A 15,972-nucleotide genomic window follows, 5' to 3' on the forward strand; every position below is an offset into this window, starting at 1 on the left:
GGGTCACAAAGCCCAGCGCTGACGCCGAGGTCAGGGGGAGAGAACACGGTCTCAAGCTGCTCCAGGGGAGGTTCAGGTTGGACAGTAGGAGGAATTTCCTCCCAGGAAGGGTGATCAGACAGTGAGGCGGTGGAGTCACCATCCCTGGAGGTGTTCAAGGAAAGACTGGACGTGGCACTCAGTGCCAAGGTGGGGATCAGCCACAGGCTGGACTCAATGATCTATGAGGTCTTTTCCAACCTCAATGATTCCGGGATTCTGTGACCCCTCAGCTCCAGGAAGGGAAAGGAGAGGGAGCCCCACAGCACTGGATTTCAGTAGTTTTTATTTCTAGCATCCATACACATCCCAGGTGAATGATCTCCTGTCATGACTTAGAGCCCACCACATGACCATGCACAAGCAGGGTGTTTGTATACTATAAATTATTTCTTCCAGCCTCCACCAGGTCTCAGCAGACACGCCACTGCTAGGTATGGAATTCTAATTAGCAAAGTTACAGGCAAGGTCTTCTTGTTGACACTGAAGCTATTTCTCTGGTCTATTCCTGCGTGTGGCAGCTCCTCGGTGGGAAGGACACAGCTGTCTCACCACCATCCTCAGGACTTAGTTTTTCTGGTAGTAGAACCATTTGTCAACTGTGTGGGGCAGAAAAAAGGAGGGGGTTAGTCCCCTGTGAGCCACCCAGTTATTAGGTAGTCACATGGCAGCGTGTATGTGTCACCTCCAGCTCAGGGGCTTCCTCGTGCCTGGCACCAGCTCCACAGCACAGCAAACGGGTTCTGGCACACACCTGTTCATGTGGATCTGTTTTCCCAAAGAAGTCACCCTTCTTGCTGGGGCTGCCATTAAGAGCATCCACGATTTGGTGCAGGCAAGGACAGCAAGCCAGGCCTCCTTCTGCCTTAGCTGGCTCAGGAGGCAAAGCCATTTGACCTCCAGCTCTCATGCCCACGTGGAAGACATGGATTTCTCCACAGGTTTATTCCCCATGAAGGGATTGGAAGTGGCAGCCTAGCTCCTCTTTCTGCTCCCAGCACCACCCTCAGCTTGCCCTTGGGCCTTGCCCTGGCTACAGCAACATCCAGGTTTAGTTCAGACCCTCATTTTCCTATGGACAGCTCCTCTGAGGAAGCCCCTGCTCTGTACTGGGATGTCAGGGTGGGTTTTGAGACTCACCTTCGGGCGGGATGGGGTTGGCAGCTTTACACGGCGGTGCCTGAAACAAGGAGGGCATTATCAGAGACCAGAGGTGTCTTTACACTCTCCACACAACATTTAGGGCTGCCCAAGCCTTTCCTGAGCACCATCTAAGATCCTGTGGCAGCTGGTCAGCTGTGGGGAAACAACTGAGCTCACGTGCAGCGTCCTGTCGCTCCCGGAGCCTCCTCACTCTGGAGATGGCCCAGCTGCCCGAGGTGCTCTGCTCCAAGTGCAGGCTCCAGGGCCATCTGCTTCCCAGCACAAGCAGCTCCCACTCCAGAGTCTACACAGGTGCAGGCAGCTGCTTTTTTTTTTTTTTTTTAACCTACAGTGCTGCTTTAAAAAAATATGGGGGAATAGAGGCACAAAGGACTCTCTGAGAACTCCTCTGAAGAGCTTGTATTTAACAACCAAAGGCAGACAAAATCCTTGTCTGGGGACACATCCTCCACAAGAGCTTTTGAAAACCAAATTGAGATCCCTAATTGGGATACCAACACTTTAGAAAACAAGACAATGGTTTTAAAGGTCTCTCCAAGGCTACAGAGAGACTCAGGTTTTCAGTGATGGAAGAGAGGCAAGATTTGCATTTTGATTTTCCTGTCCCCTCCCTCTAAGCCCTTTCAGGTTGCTAACAGCAGTACTTTTCAAGTCTAGGGAGAGACAATTTATTCCTGAGGCTGGACAGGAGAACTACACCAGGAATGTCAAGCTCTTCATTCTGAAGTATACAAAACCCCTGGAGGATCAGACTCTCTTTTCTCAGAGACAGACCTGTACTGTGAAGCTCTTGGAAGGCCAAATATTTTAAACCCTCTCAGAACAGCTGACAGCCAAGCTATGGCTCAGAAGTTTAGCCCTCCATGCAAACTCTGTTTGGGATTCCATCTCCCAGATGACTAAGGGCAGGGAGAAGCCTCTGGAGGAAGTTTGCTCCCCATCCATCCTGTTTAACCAGAAGCAGGTGTTCAGTCACCCAAAACATTCTGAGCATGCCATGTGCCATTCACACAGAGAGGACAGTTCCCCACACAAATTGCACCGTTTTTCCCGACAATAACACTGGGATTTGGCCACTCAAACTGGTACTTACTGCATCCACAGTAGCTTTTGCACAGTCTTGACTACAGCAGAAAGGGCTGCCAGACACCGTCAGGTTGGTGCTGAAAGAGATGAGGCACCTATGAGAACCTGCAAGCCCAGCCTCCTCCCCAGGAGCATTAAATAATGGAATATTTAGGATCGCAGTTACAGCTGCTGGGTGGAGGGGGAAGGCCTGGGGAGACAGCCAGCAGCTAACAGAAAGCATGGCACCACTCAGGAAGGGAAGGTCCAGGGCTTTTTGTTTAGGGAAGAGGAAGGTGCACATTACCAGAAGCATTAACCCACCAGTTGATCTCCCCTCCGTCAGTTTTCTTTGTTATTAAAGCTTTCCAGTGCTCGTGGGTGCCTTTGATGACGTCCAGGGCAAAATCCTAGAGTTGGAGACGAGAACAAACATCACGTTATGTGGAAGCACCAGACCACCTTCCCCAGACTATCAGTTACAAGGAGCTGATTTTAGACAGCTCTGGAAGGGGCTGGAAGAAACCTCTTCCGCTCCGGTGCCGTTCAGGAAGAGCAGAAACTCCCAGCGCGCAACAGCCAAAACAGCCAGGATCGTACCGGGGAATTGTTTTGCTTTCGAGATGGGAGGATCTGCCAAGGTCACTGAGCGAGCTTGAGGCCAAAAGAAACTGAACACAGTCCTGGGCCAGTGCTCCATTATGGAAGCACCTCCACCCTGCTGCTCCTCCCACTCAGTGTGTCTCCAGCAGCTTGCTGATCCAGGCCTATCCAGGAGCTCTCCTCCACTCCAGTCAAATGATTCAGACCAGCAGGAAGAGACACGCAGCTAATCAGTCTTTGCAACTACTTTAGAATGAATTGGTTTCCAGGCATATTAACCTATTTCCTTAAAAATGAGCAGTATATGCTCAAGCATTAACCTGTCAGCCGGAGAAGGAAGCACTCACAGTTCTTTGTTGGTGCGAACACCGGCACTAAATGTCCCGGTTTGATACCAAACCAAGCCAAATAAAACACTGTAGTGCATGTGTGAGGTTCTTTATCCTGATTTTCCAGTTTCCTTGACGGGTTTCACCCATCCTGAAGGGCAGCAAGGTGCTCCAGCCCAACCACCCTAGTGCTGTGCTACGGCCAAAGGGGACAAGTCCTTTGTGACTTCCATGTTCTTTCCCAGACAGGGCTTTTGGGAGAACTCCCCTCCTCTGCACCACCTCTGAAGCTCTGGGAGTTGAGTGACCTCACTAAACCCCTCATGGCACTCCAGGAAGGGCAGGAGGGAATCCATGGAAGCAGGATTTCACCTGCTCAGGAGCAGTAACTTATCTGATCCAACCTGGAGAAGAGGCAGAGCAGTAGTGCTGCCAAGGCAGAGCCTCACTCACAGGGCGTGAGGGAACACTTCGTGCCTGAAGGAAGAAGTGTTTTAACTCCTGAGTTAGCTTTAACTTGCACCAGGTTGCAGTGGAACAAAGCCAATGGGTAAGGGAGGCAAAGGGTGATGTCAAGCTGCCCTTGCTCCAGAGCTGAAGCAAATAAACCCGGTGTTTCCCACCTGGTTCTGACACGGAGGTTCCCAGCCCTGCAGTGATCCCACACAAAGAAAATAATCAACAGCACCAGGGTGATAACCCCAGGCATTTTTTCCTGGTATCCCTGCACTCACTAGGATGGAAAAACAGCAGGATGACTGACAATAACTATCAGCAGCCCCATACAAATCCATTTCTCTCAGCGACTCACTCATGTCCCCACACACACCCTGAGCTCAGTTTCTGGAACACGTGCCTCACCACAAAGCAAAGTGATCCTACCTTGCCTTTAAATTCCCCATTAAAAGCAAACTGGTTTTCTGGCTTTCCATCAGGTACTTTGTATCTTCTGAACCAGTCCACCGTAGCTTCTAAGTATCCAGGCTTCATCCTTCTGACATCCTCGATGTCTGGCGGGGGACACGGAGTTTGTCAGCCAGAAACAGTAACAGAATTTACTGAACTCTACAGAATTTATGTGGCTCGGCTGAGTTGTTCCGAGCTGTGCCTCTTCCAGCCCCTTCCCAAGCAGCCTTAGCAACACTTCAGACAGGTTCCCTGAAGACACAGTGAGTATCTCCTCAGGGAAGTTAGTGTTTCATGCTCACGGTGTATCCTGAGAGTCCCCAGGAGCACGGACACATTTAAACAGCTTTGATTAGAGCCTTGGGGGACGATCCCTTTCCTTCCACTGTACAGCCACCCTCTGCTTGGAATGCCAGGCTGTGCAGAGCACTGGCCACATGTGACAAACAGCAGTGAAATGTTTTGCTCTGGGACTGTCGTTCCAGCGTCACATCTCATAAATACCACTGCACAGAAGGAGCAAGCCCTGTCCCCATCTCCTGCAGGCTCTCATGGGAGAAAGGGAAGCACGGATCCTGCTCCTCCCTCCTGTAACTCACCATTATAGCTGTCTGCTTCCGGGTCTTCAACGTTGATAGCAATTACCTTCCAGTCTGTCTCTCCCTCATCAATCAGAGCCAGCATGCCCAGCACCTTCACTTTGATGACTTCTCCCCGAGAGCAGACCTGCAAGGACAAAGATCTTGTTGTCCATACTGATGCATCCAAGGAATGCACAACAGGAGGCTGTGCAGGAGCTCAGCAAGCAGCCAGGCACCACGAAATTAGCTCTTGCTGTCAGCAGCTCATCAGCCCTAGCTCATCTCAGCAACAATCTCCAGAAGCAGCAGAGGGAAACATCCCATTGTTAAGGGAGAGGAGGTAGGAAATGAATAATGTCCCTGGATAATTGACTTTGGAGACATTAATTACACGTTTCAGGAGACATTTAGGATGCGTTACCTTGCTTCCAATTTCGCACACATCAATCGGATCGTTATCTCCACAGCAACCAGTATTTTCATCCTTGTGACCTGGGTCTTCCCAAGTCTGGAAAAAAACCCCAAACCAACATCAAAATCAACCATACATAAGAACGTTCAGGTCTAAAGAGGCAGTAAAAAGCAGGTTTATTTGGGGCATGCAGTTGCCTGCAATATACAGAGGAAGGCCCACTCCACACCTGCTTCCAGGTCTGGTGGTTGGGCTCCTGTTTCCCTTGTGCCTGGGAATTTTGAACCCAAGTTAAAAGGTCTCATCTTCCAAAAGGCAAGCAGCTCCTCCTACCCACAAACCCCCCTTCAACAACTTTCCAGACTTCCTCCTCTGTCCCACAGCTGCGTAAAGGTGAAGTTCACATCTATAAAGGGCACTTGATTTGGCTGCCTGCCTGTTCCTCTCCCTATTCATTCCTTAGCAGAAGTTTCCTGAGCTCCAGATAGCAGTCCAGCAGAGATGGCAGACAGACAGGGTGTATTGTTTCCTTTTAATTAAACAATTAAAGACACTGTTAACCCTAGAGAAGTGATAAGAATGCAGAGTCCCACTGTGCTCCCCAGTGCATCTCACCTGCTGCGGTGAATGCAAATTGAAGGACACGACTCCAGAAGCCAACTGACTCCAAAAACAAGAGCTGTTTAAAACACACTCCCGATCAGGAGTGAAAAGAACTCCATGACCACTTGCATCATAAGGAACATGTACTCCTAAGGTGGCTGAGACATAAAAAAGAAGGAATGTTCTTCCCAAACCTCTGCATGCCAGGACAAGACCAGTACAGCCAAGACCTTGTGATAGATCCAGAGTGTTCAGGAAGATGTTTTCACACCTGGGTGGTGCTGTAGGGCCGTTCACAAACACTATCACATTCCTCCACCAGGAAGTGTTAAGCTCTTGATGCATAAACACCTTTGATCCACGAACACATGACAGAGCAAAGGCTTCAAAAGACACAATTCTGCACAAAGAAACAGGCTCCAGAATCCATTCAAGCAGGAAACAACTCAGCTTTGAGGCCCTGTGTTAAGCCATGTGGGGAAAACACTCGACATGTGCTACCATCAAGAGTAGAAATACCAAATTCAGTGTGTTTGCCTGTGATCTGTCACTGACAGCTTATTTCTCTGAAGGAAACTCCAGCCTTAGAGAACATCAGAGGTGAACAGCCTTGTTTGAAGTCCCTCTATCTAGCAGTCCCCAGCCATTTAAGAGCATGTGTCCAGATGTCACTATCAGGGTCCCACCTTGCCAGCTGTTTCTGGGAAAGCACATCTGTGCAGTGGTGGGCGTTGGCAAGAAGAGTCTCCCATGAAGATTCAGCCTAAATCCTGCACCATTAGGATAAAACTTTGTGCTTTGCCAGGCAGGAACTGAGGGCGCTGCACTGCCACATGCACGATGACAGCTCCCTCCAGCCACATAGAAGGACCTGCCAGCTCCTGCCCAACCAACCTCCGAGCACCTGAGGGTGAGCAGCAGCTGCTCATCCTCAGGGAGTTTGTCTCTGACATGAGATAGAAGTCTAAACCTTGGGATTTCTGCTTTAAAATATCCCTGTTTTCCTGACAGGTTGTCTCCCTCAGCAGGATAATATATCCAGCTGCAAACACCGTGCTCCAGATCAGACTCTCTGCTGACCTTTTTGCTCATTAATACAGTGGCAATCACAGGCACCTTCCCCACCAGGATGGATGAGCAACTGGGACAAAACACAGTACCTGTGGGATAGCACCATAATTCCAGATGTAGCCCTTGTGGGGAAACACGTTCGCTACAAAGCGCAGTTTCCCTTTCTTCACATCTTGCTTAATTGGGTTCAAGGGTTCCTTTGTTGAAATCTGAAAGAAAAGTTATATAAATCTCTCTGCTTTACCCTCTATGAAAAAAAAAAAGTGATTTTTTAAAATGGAACCGAGAAGCCAAGAGACCAGGAGATGATGCTGATGCCAGCGGCAGATACCGGACAACTCCTGTTGCACTACCATCCCTTGGGATATGGTTTCCAGCAGACTTACAAGCCTTGGAATCACATGGGGTTAAGAGCCGTAAAATATATTAATCATGGGAGAACACCAAGGCATTCCAACTCCTGCAATCTCAGCCTCCACACCAGACCTCCAGCATTAAGCAAGTACTGACGGGAGAGGTTAGAAACCACTCTGATTCCAGAGGCGGAACTGAGGAGGAATCAGCAGAGTCAAGGATTAAGACAGGAACTGTAACGTAATTACCTCCATTTTAGCGTTTGTCCATCGAGGTACCTCCACAACCATGTTGAACACATTCTGAAGAAAGCAAAAGAGCAGTGAGTGGGAAGGAACTGCTTTAAACCAGGAACACAAACAAGTGAGCACAAAACCCAGCCAGTTCACCTGAAATACTAACTTTTTTCTGGTTTTTTTTTTTTTCCAGTGCTAATTTTGATACGGCTCATAAAAGTCCTGTAGCCCAGTCAGTCACATGTCATCATTCCAAGCTGAACCTCACGAAAGACCCCAAAGGCCAGATTGAGGTTCCCACACGCTCTCCATCAGTTGCCACCTACAAACATCCCCATCACATTCCCAGGCTACAGGAACAGGTTAAATCAACGGCAAACAGCTGCTTACAAACTACCCTGGAGAGAACAAAATGGGGTTTGGGCCATATTTATTAAATACAATGTGTTTAATGCTCCAGGAAGAGCCACTCTGGCCATTCAGAAAAGACAAGACCAACAGGCCAAGCCGTTTATTTAATAATGTGGGTATCTGTGTACTGGCCTGAACGAGTGAGAACATCACTCCCAAATATTCTAGCCATGATGTAGGGAAGGATGCCCCTTCTGCAGGCTGACACTCCTGTAAAAGCAGACCTTGCTAGCGGCATGGTGTGAGGATAAAAGTGTGGGGGAGAAAGGCAGAACCACATCTCACAGTATCTTGTTTACAGGTGACACTTGAAAACATCTCCTGTTGATCCAGCTGGGCTGAGAGTTCAATGTCAGCCTCCTCTCCAAGAAAACAAGCTTTTCCACACTTGAACCTTAACATCTGCTGTTTGAAGAGATGATGGCTTTTTAACAAAAAGCCAAACCTTGCCCCCTGGCCTGGGCAAGGTTTCTAATCCCCACCTTAAGCAGCATTAGCATGGCAAAGTCCCTCGAACCTGTATTGCACCATAATTGGATTGGTATTGTGCAACAAGTGCTGTTACATCACTGACTGCCCACACCCTTCCCTAGCAGAGCTTTATTACACCCCCCTAATTGCAGGGGGTCACTGCTCATCTGCATTTTATATGTAGAAAGGCAGATAACTATTTTTATTCCTAACTCGAGGGAAGGAATGAGGCAACAGGAACAGGCTGGGCCGAGTGCTTAGGTCTCTACAGGCACAGAAAGATGACCTGGGGCTGCATCTTTGTAAGGACTGAAGCTTCCCCATGGTCCAACCTGGCCTAAGGCACACAGAGAAAGCCCAGGGTCACCCCTTTGCAACGACACAGGTCCAGGTAAGGTCAATACACCCCAGTCCAAGACTGAAAAAACCACGCTGCAATCCTCTCAGTGTCTTAGGAGTCTGAGGATAAAGATCAAGGAGCTCAGACAGAGTGAGACAACCTTTTGCTCCAAGCTGGGCTCCGTAACGTCGCTGGCAGCCCACCTGCTAAGTGATGAGTAGAACCTCAGTGCTGAGGGCACTCCAGCCACACAGAGAGCCCCATGGGACCAGCACTGTTGGGTAACTTTGGGGACTTCGACCTTCAGCTACTGTGACTTTTTTCTCTGAGTGACTTGGCACAGACGTGCTGGCAGCAGCCTGAGGGCACACCAGTAGCCCAGTTTCCCCTGTTATTACCAGTTCAAGGAAATCCTCCTCACCTCTGTACTCACTCCCCTGCTCCTTCCTCCCCTGATCTGCAGGCATCTGCAAAGCGTGGCATTTTCTGGATTTTCCTTGTCTGGGTTACCTGCCAGGCACCTGCACTGGGAACTGCTTCACCACTGTCCTTGATGACTACAATCCATCTTTTCCCTTCTGAGAAGGCAAAAGCCACTTCAGACTTCCCAGAGCACCTCAGGTAGCCCCATCACCTTCACCTCAGTAGCTCAATCAGCTGCTTTTTAAAGGTTCATCTCTCTGCATATTCTTTTCCTTTCCCAGAACCACTCCCCACCTCTGAATTTCAGCTCTTTCTAACAAGTATTACTTGGTCCACTACATTTCTCGAGCTGCACAGCTTTTTAGCACGTGTCAGAGAAAGAAACAAGCTACAACAGTGAAGGACACAGTCAGAGAGCCTGAGGTACCACTGAAAAAACGTTAAATGAAAACTGAAACACAACCATTTTGATTTCCTGAAGCTGGGACATTTTTTACTCAGAACAGCCTAATTTGACTAAGCACTGGCTGCTAGAAGGATGTGAAAGCCCTGCAGCACTGCAAGGGGCAGGTTCTGCCAGGCAAGAGGTCCCAGGAGATGCTACAGCAGGAATTTAACATCCTCACCCTCTGATCGGTGTTGGATTATACTGCAGGCGTGAAGTGGCCGTACTGCAGTCAAAACCCAAGCCTGAGCTATTATGCAGCACCCATAGGAATGGATGTAGATGTTACCAAAAAAAGCAGTTTCCTGCTTAGCTAACCCAAAACGCCTGCATGGGTGAGCTCAAGCCAACCACTCGCATCTCTGACGCAAAAAATGAGAATGAGATCATCCACTCTCTTCTCCCGGATCGCTTCGCCCGAGGCCAGGACGGCAAGAAACCCATTCCTTGCAGGGTTAGTCAATGGCTCCATAAGGTGCTCCTGCAGTGTGGGGAACTGGGAGCCTCCCACGGGTGTTTCAGGACCCTCTGAACCCCTGGATGTTTCAGGACCCCCCGGCGCCGTGGATGTTTCAGGGCTCCCTGATCTCCTGGATGTTTCAGGACCCCCTGTTCCCCTGTGTGCTTCCAGATCCCCCGGTCCCTTGGATGTTCCAGGACCCGCCGGTCCCTTGGATGTTCCAGAACCCCGGATCTCCCGGATGTTTCAGGACTCGCTGATCCCCTGGGTGTTTCAGGACCTTCTCTTACCTTCCCGGCGTCCGCGTAGATGGGGATATCGTGGAACGGGGAGATGTAGCGCCCGGCGGCATCCTCTGCAAGGCAAAGGGAGGGGGCCGAGGGTGAGATGCTGAGGGGACCCGCCGACAGGTCCCACCTGAGCGGACCCAGGCGAGCGACGGCGGGGTGAGGAGGGGAAGAAGGGGGCGCGGGGTGTCCCGCGGCGGCTGCCGGAGCGGGGCAGGGCGGCACTCACTGAAGAAGAGCCGGTACTCGGGGCTGTGGGGCCCGGCGCGCTCCTCCACGCCGTACCCCGACATCGCTGCGCGCACGCGCCCGCCGCCGCCGCCGGGGGACACTGCGCAGGCGCCGCGCGCGCGCCCGGCCCGCCCCGCGCCACGCGGCCGGGAATGGTCCTGCCCGGCTTGGAATGGTCCTGCCCGGCTTGGAATGGTCCTGCCCGGCTGGGAATGGTCCTGCCCGGCTTGGAATGGTCCTGCCCGGCTTGGAATGGTTATGCCCGGCTGGGAATGGTCCTGCCCGGCTTGGAATGGTTCTGCCCGGCTTGGAATGGTTCTGCCCGGCCAGGAATGGTTCTGCCCGGCTTGGAATGGTTCTTCCCGGCTGGGAAGGGTTCTTCCTGGCTAGGAATGCTTATTCCCGGCGTGTAATGGTCCTGCTCGCCATGGCTGCAACAGCATGGGCTGGCATGGACCGGCACAGCGTGGTCCTAGCCCAGCATAGTTCAGCATGGCCACGATAGCAAGGGGTGGCATGGTCTGGCATGGCATGATGCTGCTTGGCATGGCCACAGAAGGGTGGGCTGGCATTGTCTGGCATGGCGTGATTCCGCACAGCATAGGTGTAACAGCATGGGGTGGCATGGTGTGGCTTGGTCCTGCCCAGCATGGCCACTGCAGTGTGGGGTGGCTTGGTCCTGCCCAGCATGGCCACTGCAGTATGGTGGGATGTGGTCCAGAATGGCTGCAATGTCCTGCATGGCATGGTTTGATCCAGCAGGAGCACAATAACATGGTATGGGATGCCTTGGTACAACATGCCCGCAGCGTCGCCCATCCATGGAATGGCCATGGAATGGTCCATTCCCCGTGGCCATGATAGCATGGGGTAGCATGCTCCAGCACAGTATGGCTTGGTCCTGCCTGGCATGGCCATGGCAGCATGGTTTGGCATGGTCCGGCATGGCATGGCTTGGTGCAGCACAGCATGGTGCTGCATGCCTCTCCGTGGCATGGCCAAGCACGGCACAGGATGGCCCCTTCTCCCTCCCTTCTCCTGGATCCCTGCATTCCCTGGCCCCATGCCTGGACTGGGACTGGGTAAAGGGAATTCTGGCAGGGCCCAGGCTCGGCTGGGGGCCCTCTGGAGGGTGCCATGGGGGAAGTGGAGGAGCCAAGCTAGGGACAAGGCATCAGTAGGACACACCTTTATTTCCATGTCTCTTGGCCATAACACGGCAAATCCCCACTGCCCGCCCCGCAAGCCCTTGGTCCAGAGTGGTTTGGTGGCTGCGACTCCTCAGCCGTCCCACGCAGGGACACCAGCGCGGCGCGGGGCCAGCGGCCCTGACTCGGACACGGCTGGCGAGTCGCTGGTTCGTGCCTGGGTGAAGATGCGGTTGCGGGTGCTGAAGAGGGTCCCACAGCCGTGGCTCCGGGGGGCGTAGGGCCTGCGGTGGCAGTGGAGTGAGCAGAGGGGGGCCCTGAAGACCTCCTGGAAGCCCCGCCGGAAGTTCTCGTTGAAGTAGCCGTAGATGATGGGGTTGGCACTGCTGTTGAAGAAGGCCAGCCAGTGGGCGAAGGGGTAGATGTAGACGGCGAGCAGGCGGAGCTGGCCCTCGCTCAGCCGCCCATAGTCCGTCAGCAGCATCAGCGTCCAGAGGGGCAGCCAGGAGATGGTGAAGAAGAGGGCAACGATGATGAGCATGTTGATGACCTTGGCCTTCCTCCGGGAGATCCTTCTCCCCTCCGGCTCCTCTCCGCCGTGGGCAGGCGCCACCGACTTGAAGAGCTTGAAGGCGATGCGGGCATACATGATGACGATGAGGGCGAGGGGAGCCACGTAGATGTGGGAGAAGAGGACAGTGGTGTAGATCCTCCTCATCCCTGTCTCGGGCCAGGCCTCCCAACAGGAGTAGAGAGGGTAGGAGTTGTTGTAGGTGTCCACCATGAAGTGGTGCTCCTCCCTGGTGACCGTCAGGGTGATGGCAGCGGGGCACATGATGAGCAGAGCCAGCACCCAGATAATGGTGATGGTCAGCAGGGCTTTCCTCGGCGTCAGCTTCTGCTGGAAGGGGTGGACGATGCAGCGAAACCTGTGGGAGGACAGATGGTGGTGGCTTTGGGCATCCCTGGGAGACAGGGACATCCCTGGGAGAGGAGGGTAGCCAGGACCTGGGGGTGGGAATGGAGGGTGAGGTGGGTTGCTCTTTACACGTGGCTTTTGGTGGCAGAGATAGGTTGGGGTGTCTCCAGCTTTGGTGTTTTCAGCCCCGTGTGGGGAAGGACACCTTGCTGGAATGCTCCATGGACAGCTCTGTGGTCCTCCTGGAGAGCTGTGACGGGCTCCTGACACTCCCAGGAGCTTTCCCACAATGGAGACCACACAGGACACCTGGACCTGCTGGAGGTGGCTTGATCCCCATGTCCCCACATTCCCATGCCAACGTACCTCTCCACAGCGATGGCCACCAGCGTGAAAACGGAGGCGGAGACAGACATGCCCTGCACCAGGCCGCTCATTTTGCACATGGTGTTGTCAAAGGGCCAACCTGTGAGGGGACACCGCGGAGGCTGTAGGAGCCTCTGGCTCACCCAGCCACTTACAGATGTCCCCATCCGCTGTGTTGTTGCTGGGGGATGCTAAATCCTGCCCTAACAGAGGGCTTGTATGGAGATCGCCTTTAGCAGCACGGATCATTGGAGAAGAACCCCAAAACTGGGCTGCACATTACACTTATAAACTCAAGGAACATGGTGGCTGTCATTTTTCCTACCACCTTTGGGATCCTCAGTCAGGACTTTCATCTTGTTCCTTGACCCCAATACCAAGGCAATAAATAAATCACACCCCATAATCAATAAAGACAAACCCTGCCCTATAGCCTGGCTGCTGCTGCAGCTGAACCCACCCAGCTCCCTTATCTTTGGAAAGGTCAAAAGGCAGAGCTGAGCCAGCACGGGAGAAGGTGGATGCAGGAAGAATAGGAGTTCTTTTCAGTGTTGCTTGGTGAAGAATGGCTGAACTTCAAATACGCAAATGCAGCATTAGAGTCAAACTTATTTTGCCACAAATGGCCAAAACCTCAAAAAACCAAAAGAGGATGTTTCCCACTTGTGTAGAGGACACTTTCTCTCCATTCCTTGTGTCTCGCCCCTTCCTCTGTCCTGCTCACCTGTGATGAGGTTGTCCACCAGGGTGGTGGGCATGCAGAAGATGCCCACCAGCAGGTCACTGATGGCCAGATTGAAGAGGAACATGTTGGTGACTGTGCGCATCTGGCGGTTCTTCACCACAACGAAGCACACCAGGACATTGCCGATCACGCACATGAGGAAGATGAAGGTGTAGGCCAGGATGAACATGAAGGCCACGGGGGAGGAATGCTGGTAGTACGCCAGGAAGGTGTAGTTCTCCCTCAGGAGGTGGCTGGTGCTGGAGTTGAGCCACCAGGTGCCATTGGAAGGGCCTGGGGAAGGGAAGGCAGGAAAATGAAGCCAGGGGAGAATAAAGCAATTATTGCCTCCATTTCTTAATGCCTCCAGAGGTGGGTTTTCGTGTTTATTCCAGAGCCCAGGCTGGCTGAGACATGTCCTGCTGGACTCATCGGAGTGCCCCAGCAAGTTTCCTCCTCCTTGGGTTACACAGCTCAAGGATCTGCAGCACCTCGGCTGAATTATTATTTTACATCATTATTATTTGATATCATTATTATTTGTATCATTCTTCTGATGAGGAATTAGAGCAACCCAGAAGACACCCTGATCTCATGGGCCTTTTTTAGGGATGGTGCAAGGAAGACAAATCCACACCCCGACACTCCACTGCTCCGGCCTTATGGGAGCTGTATCCGTGTGGTCCCAGTCACGGCTGGCCTGGGAGCATCCCTGCCCCCGGGTTCTCCTTGTGCTTCCAAGGTTTACAGTTCAATATTCAGCAAGATCTTATTCTCCCTGGCGAAGCCGCAATAACCAAGGGAAAGGGGCTGGGGCAGAGGACACCCTCCCCTCCCCTCCCGTCTGAAGCGATAATTATAATTCTGATCATTATCTGGGAGCTTCTGGTGGAGGCGCGGGGCTGGCATTTTGTCACTACAGGTTTAACGGGGAGCCGCTCTCTGCAGCTCCCACCCTCGGGCTTCCCCAGCCTTGCGCAGGCAGGGATGCGGGAGGATGCCGGGCGTGGGCAGGAGCTGCCTGCAGCGGTGACGGGACTGGCTCCGGGAGAATCCAGGCTGCAGTGTTGAGGCAAGAAAAGGCACATTTTGGCTTTAAGGCTCAGCCCAAGAGCCTGCAGGCCAGCTCTACGCTGAGACAGCCCTTCCACGGCGCGGTGTGATGGGCAGCTGGAGCATCCCCCTATCCCTGTGCCGATGCCCGTGCTCAGCTTGCTAGCCAAGACGCTTTTCCCAGCCACTGGGACCACCGGCTTCCTCAGGGTTCCAGCAGGCAGGAGGGCCCTATCCAACCCCTAATACCCCAGTCCTGGGTGCAGGATTTGGGCAACACATTTCCAGTGGGGCTTCAGAAAGGCGCTGGGGGGGGGTTGCAGCTGACACAGGAGAAGGAGCTTCTTGGAGAGTCAAGGGAGTAGCAGGATCGAGGGGGCAAGAGTCTCCAGATAGTCGGTATCAAATGCATGAACCAGCTTTGTAAGCAGGAGCAATAACAAAGACTGCAATGAGATTGCCCGAAACCTGTGATATTAAGCCTAAAACTTTGCTGGACTTTACCTTTTGGGGCTGCAGTGCAGCATGAGCAGGAGGTGGGCATCCTATGGAATTGGAGGTGGTCTTAAAAGCAAGCTGGAAGATGGGGAAAGGAACATAAGGGGCTGCTGAGCACCCGGGTTGGTGCTGGATGGATGAATGAGTGGATAGATGGATGAATGGGTGGAGGAACGGATGGATCGATGCAGGCGTCCTGAGCTCAGCACTGACATCTCGGACGTGGCGACAAGGGGATGGGGGGACCGGACGGGGGGCGATGGATCACCTGCCTCCCTGCCTGGCTGTGGGAAGCCACCGCAGGGAGAGGCTGGTCTGATGGAATAGGGGGCTGGGATGAGGGGCGCATAGCTTTTTTGGGGGATAAAATAGATCAGGTCTTGGCACTCACCTCCGCCGGCCCGACCCGGCTCTAGGGGCTGCATCGCTGCATGCGGGGGCTACCGCCGGAGGCGATCTGCTGCCCGGGGAGGGGGCGCAGTTCGCCCCCGTCCCTCCCTCCGTCCCTCCCGCCCGGTCCGGAGCCCGGTGCCGCCGCCGCGGTGCCGCCGCGCCGGTTGCGGCTGCTCGCCGGCTGCAGCGGAGAAGGGGAGGGGGCGCGGGGGGGAACAGCCTCCTATCGCCATGGCTACTGGGGGACCCGCACGCAGCCCCCGCGGCTGAGGCAGCGCGGGGGCGGGCAGCCAAGGAGGGCAAGGAGAGGGAGGGAGCCGGTTCTCTCCCTGGGGGGGTCGCGGTCTGTGTCCCCTCGCTGCCGCCGAGGTCCCCACACTGATGCTGGCAGCTGATGGCCGGTGTCCCCAGCAGCGCCCCTGTCCATCCCGGGGGGGAAA

At 53.3% G+C, this 15,972-nt stretch overlaps 2 protein-coding genes across 2 annotated transcripts; both read right to left on the reverse strand.

The window, feature by feature from the left end:
* Positions 1 to 308: 308 nt before the first annotated feature.
* Positions 309 to 10,539, reverse strand: PPA1 (inorganic pyrophosphatase 1). Its single transcript, XM_032116295.1, has 11 exons — positions 10,430 to 10,539; positions 10,204 to 10,268; positions 7,376 to 7,429; positions 6,863 to 6,982; positions 5,109 to 5,195; positions 4,706 to 4,832; positions 4,083 to 4,210; positions 2,593 to 2,678; positions 2,297 to 2,366; positions 1,180 to 1,219; positions 309 to 638 (listed from the first exon to the last, which is right to left on the reverse strand). Exons 1-11 carry the CDS (start codon positions 10,491 to 10,493, stop codon positions 607 to 609), a joined length of 873 nt encoding a protein of 290 aa, XP_031972186.1. The 5' UTR covers positions 10,494 to 10,539; the 3' UTR covers positions 309 to 606.
* A 1,066-nt stretch (positions 10,540 to 11,605) lies between these two features.
* On the reverse strand, positions 11,606 to 15,664 carry NPFFR1 (neuropeptide FF receptor 1). Its single transcript, XM_032116296.1, has 4 exons — positions 15,531 to 15,664; positions 13,589 to 13,882; positions 12,865 to 12,964; positions 11,606 to 12,508 (listed from the first exon to the last, which is right to left on the reverse strand). The coding sequence occupies exons 1-4, from the start codon at positions 15,562 to 15,564 to the stop codon at positions 11,713 to 11,715; spliced, it is 1,224 nt and encodes a 407-aa protein (XP_031972187.1). The 5' UTR covers positions 15,565 to 15,664; the 3' UTR covers positions 11,606 to 11,712.
* Between the last annotated feature and the right edge of the window lie 308 nt (positions 15,665 to 15,972).

Source organism: Corvus moneduloides, chromosome 8 (assembly GCF_009650955.1).
Source record: "Corvus moneduloides isolate bCorMon1 chromosome 8, bCorMon1.pri, whole genome shotgun sequence".
Classification (NCBI taxonomy): Eukaryota; Metazoa; Chordata; class Aves; order Passeriformes; family Corvidae; genus Corvus; species Corvus moneduloides.

What these genes read in the sequence shown, in the direction of transcription:
- PPA1 (XM_032116295.1), bottom strand. Translation starts at nt 10,493, where the DNA reads ATGTCGGGGTACGGCGTGGAGGAGCGCGCCGGGCCCCACAGCCCCGAG. An exon ending in CGAGTACCGGCTCTTCTTCA is followed by an intron (nt 10,269 to 10,429) that starts GTGAGTGCCGCC and finishes TTTGCCTTGCAG; the next exon opens with AGGATGCCGCCGGGCGCTAC. An exon ending in CAAAAGCTACTGTGGATGCA is followed by an intron (nt 1,220 to 2,296) that starts GTAAGTACCAGT and finishes TCCTTGTTTCAG; the next exon opens with GCACCGCCGTGTAAAGCTGC.
- NPFFR1 (XM_032116296.1), bottom strand. Translation starts at nt 15,564, where the DNA reads ATGCAGCCCCTAGAGCCGGGTCGGGCCGGCGGAG. An exon ending in GCCGGGTCGGGCCGGCGGAG is followed by an intron (nt 13,883 to 15,530) that starts GTGAGTGCCAAG and finishes TCCCTTCCCCAG; the next exon opens with GCCCTTCCAATGGCACCTGG. An exon ending in GTGGCCATCGCTGTGGAGAG is followed by an intron (nt 12,509 to 12,864) that starts GTACGTTGGCAT and finishes GTCCTCCCACAG; the next exon opens with GTTTCGCTGCATCGTCCACC.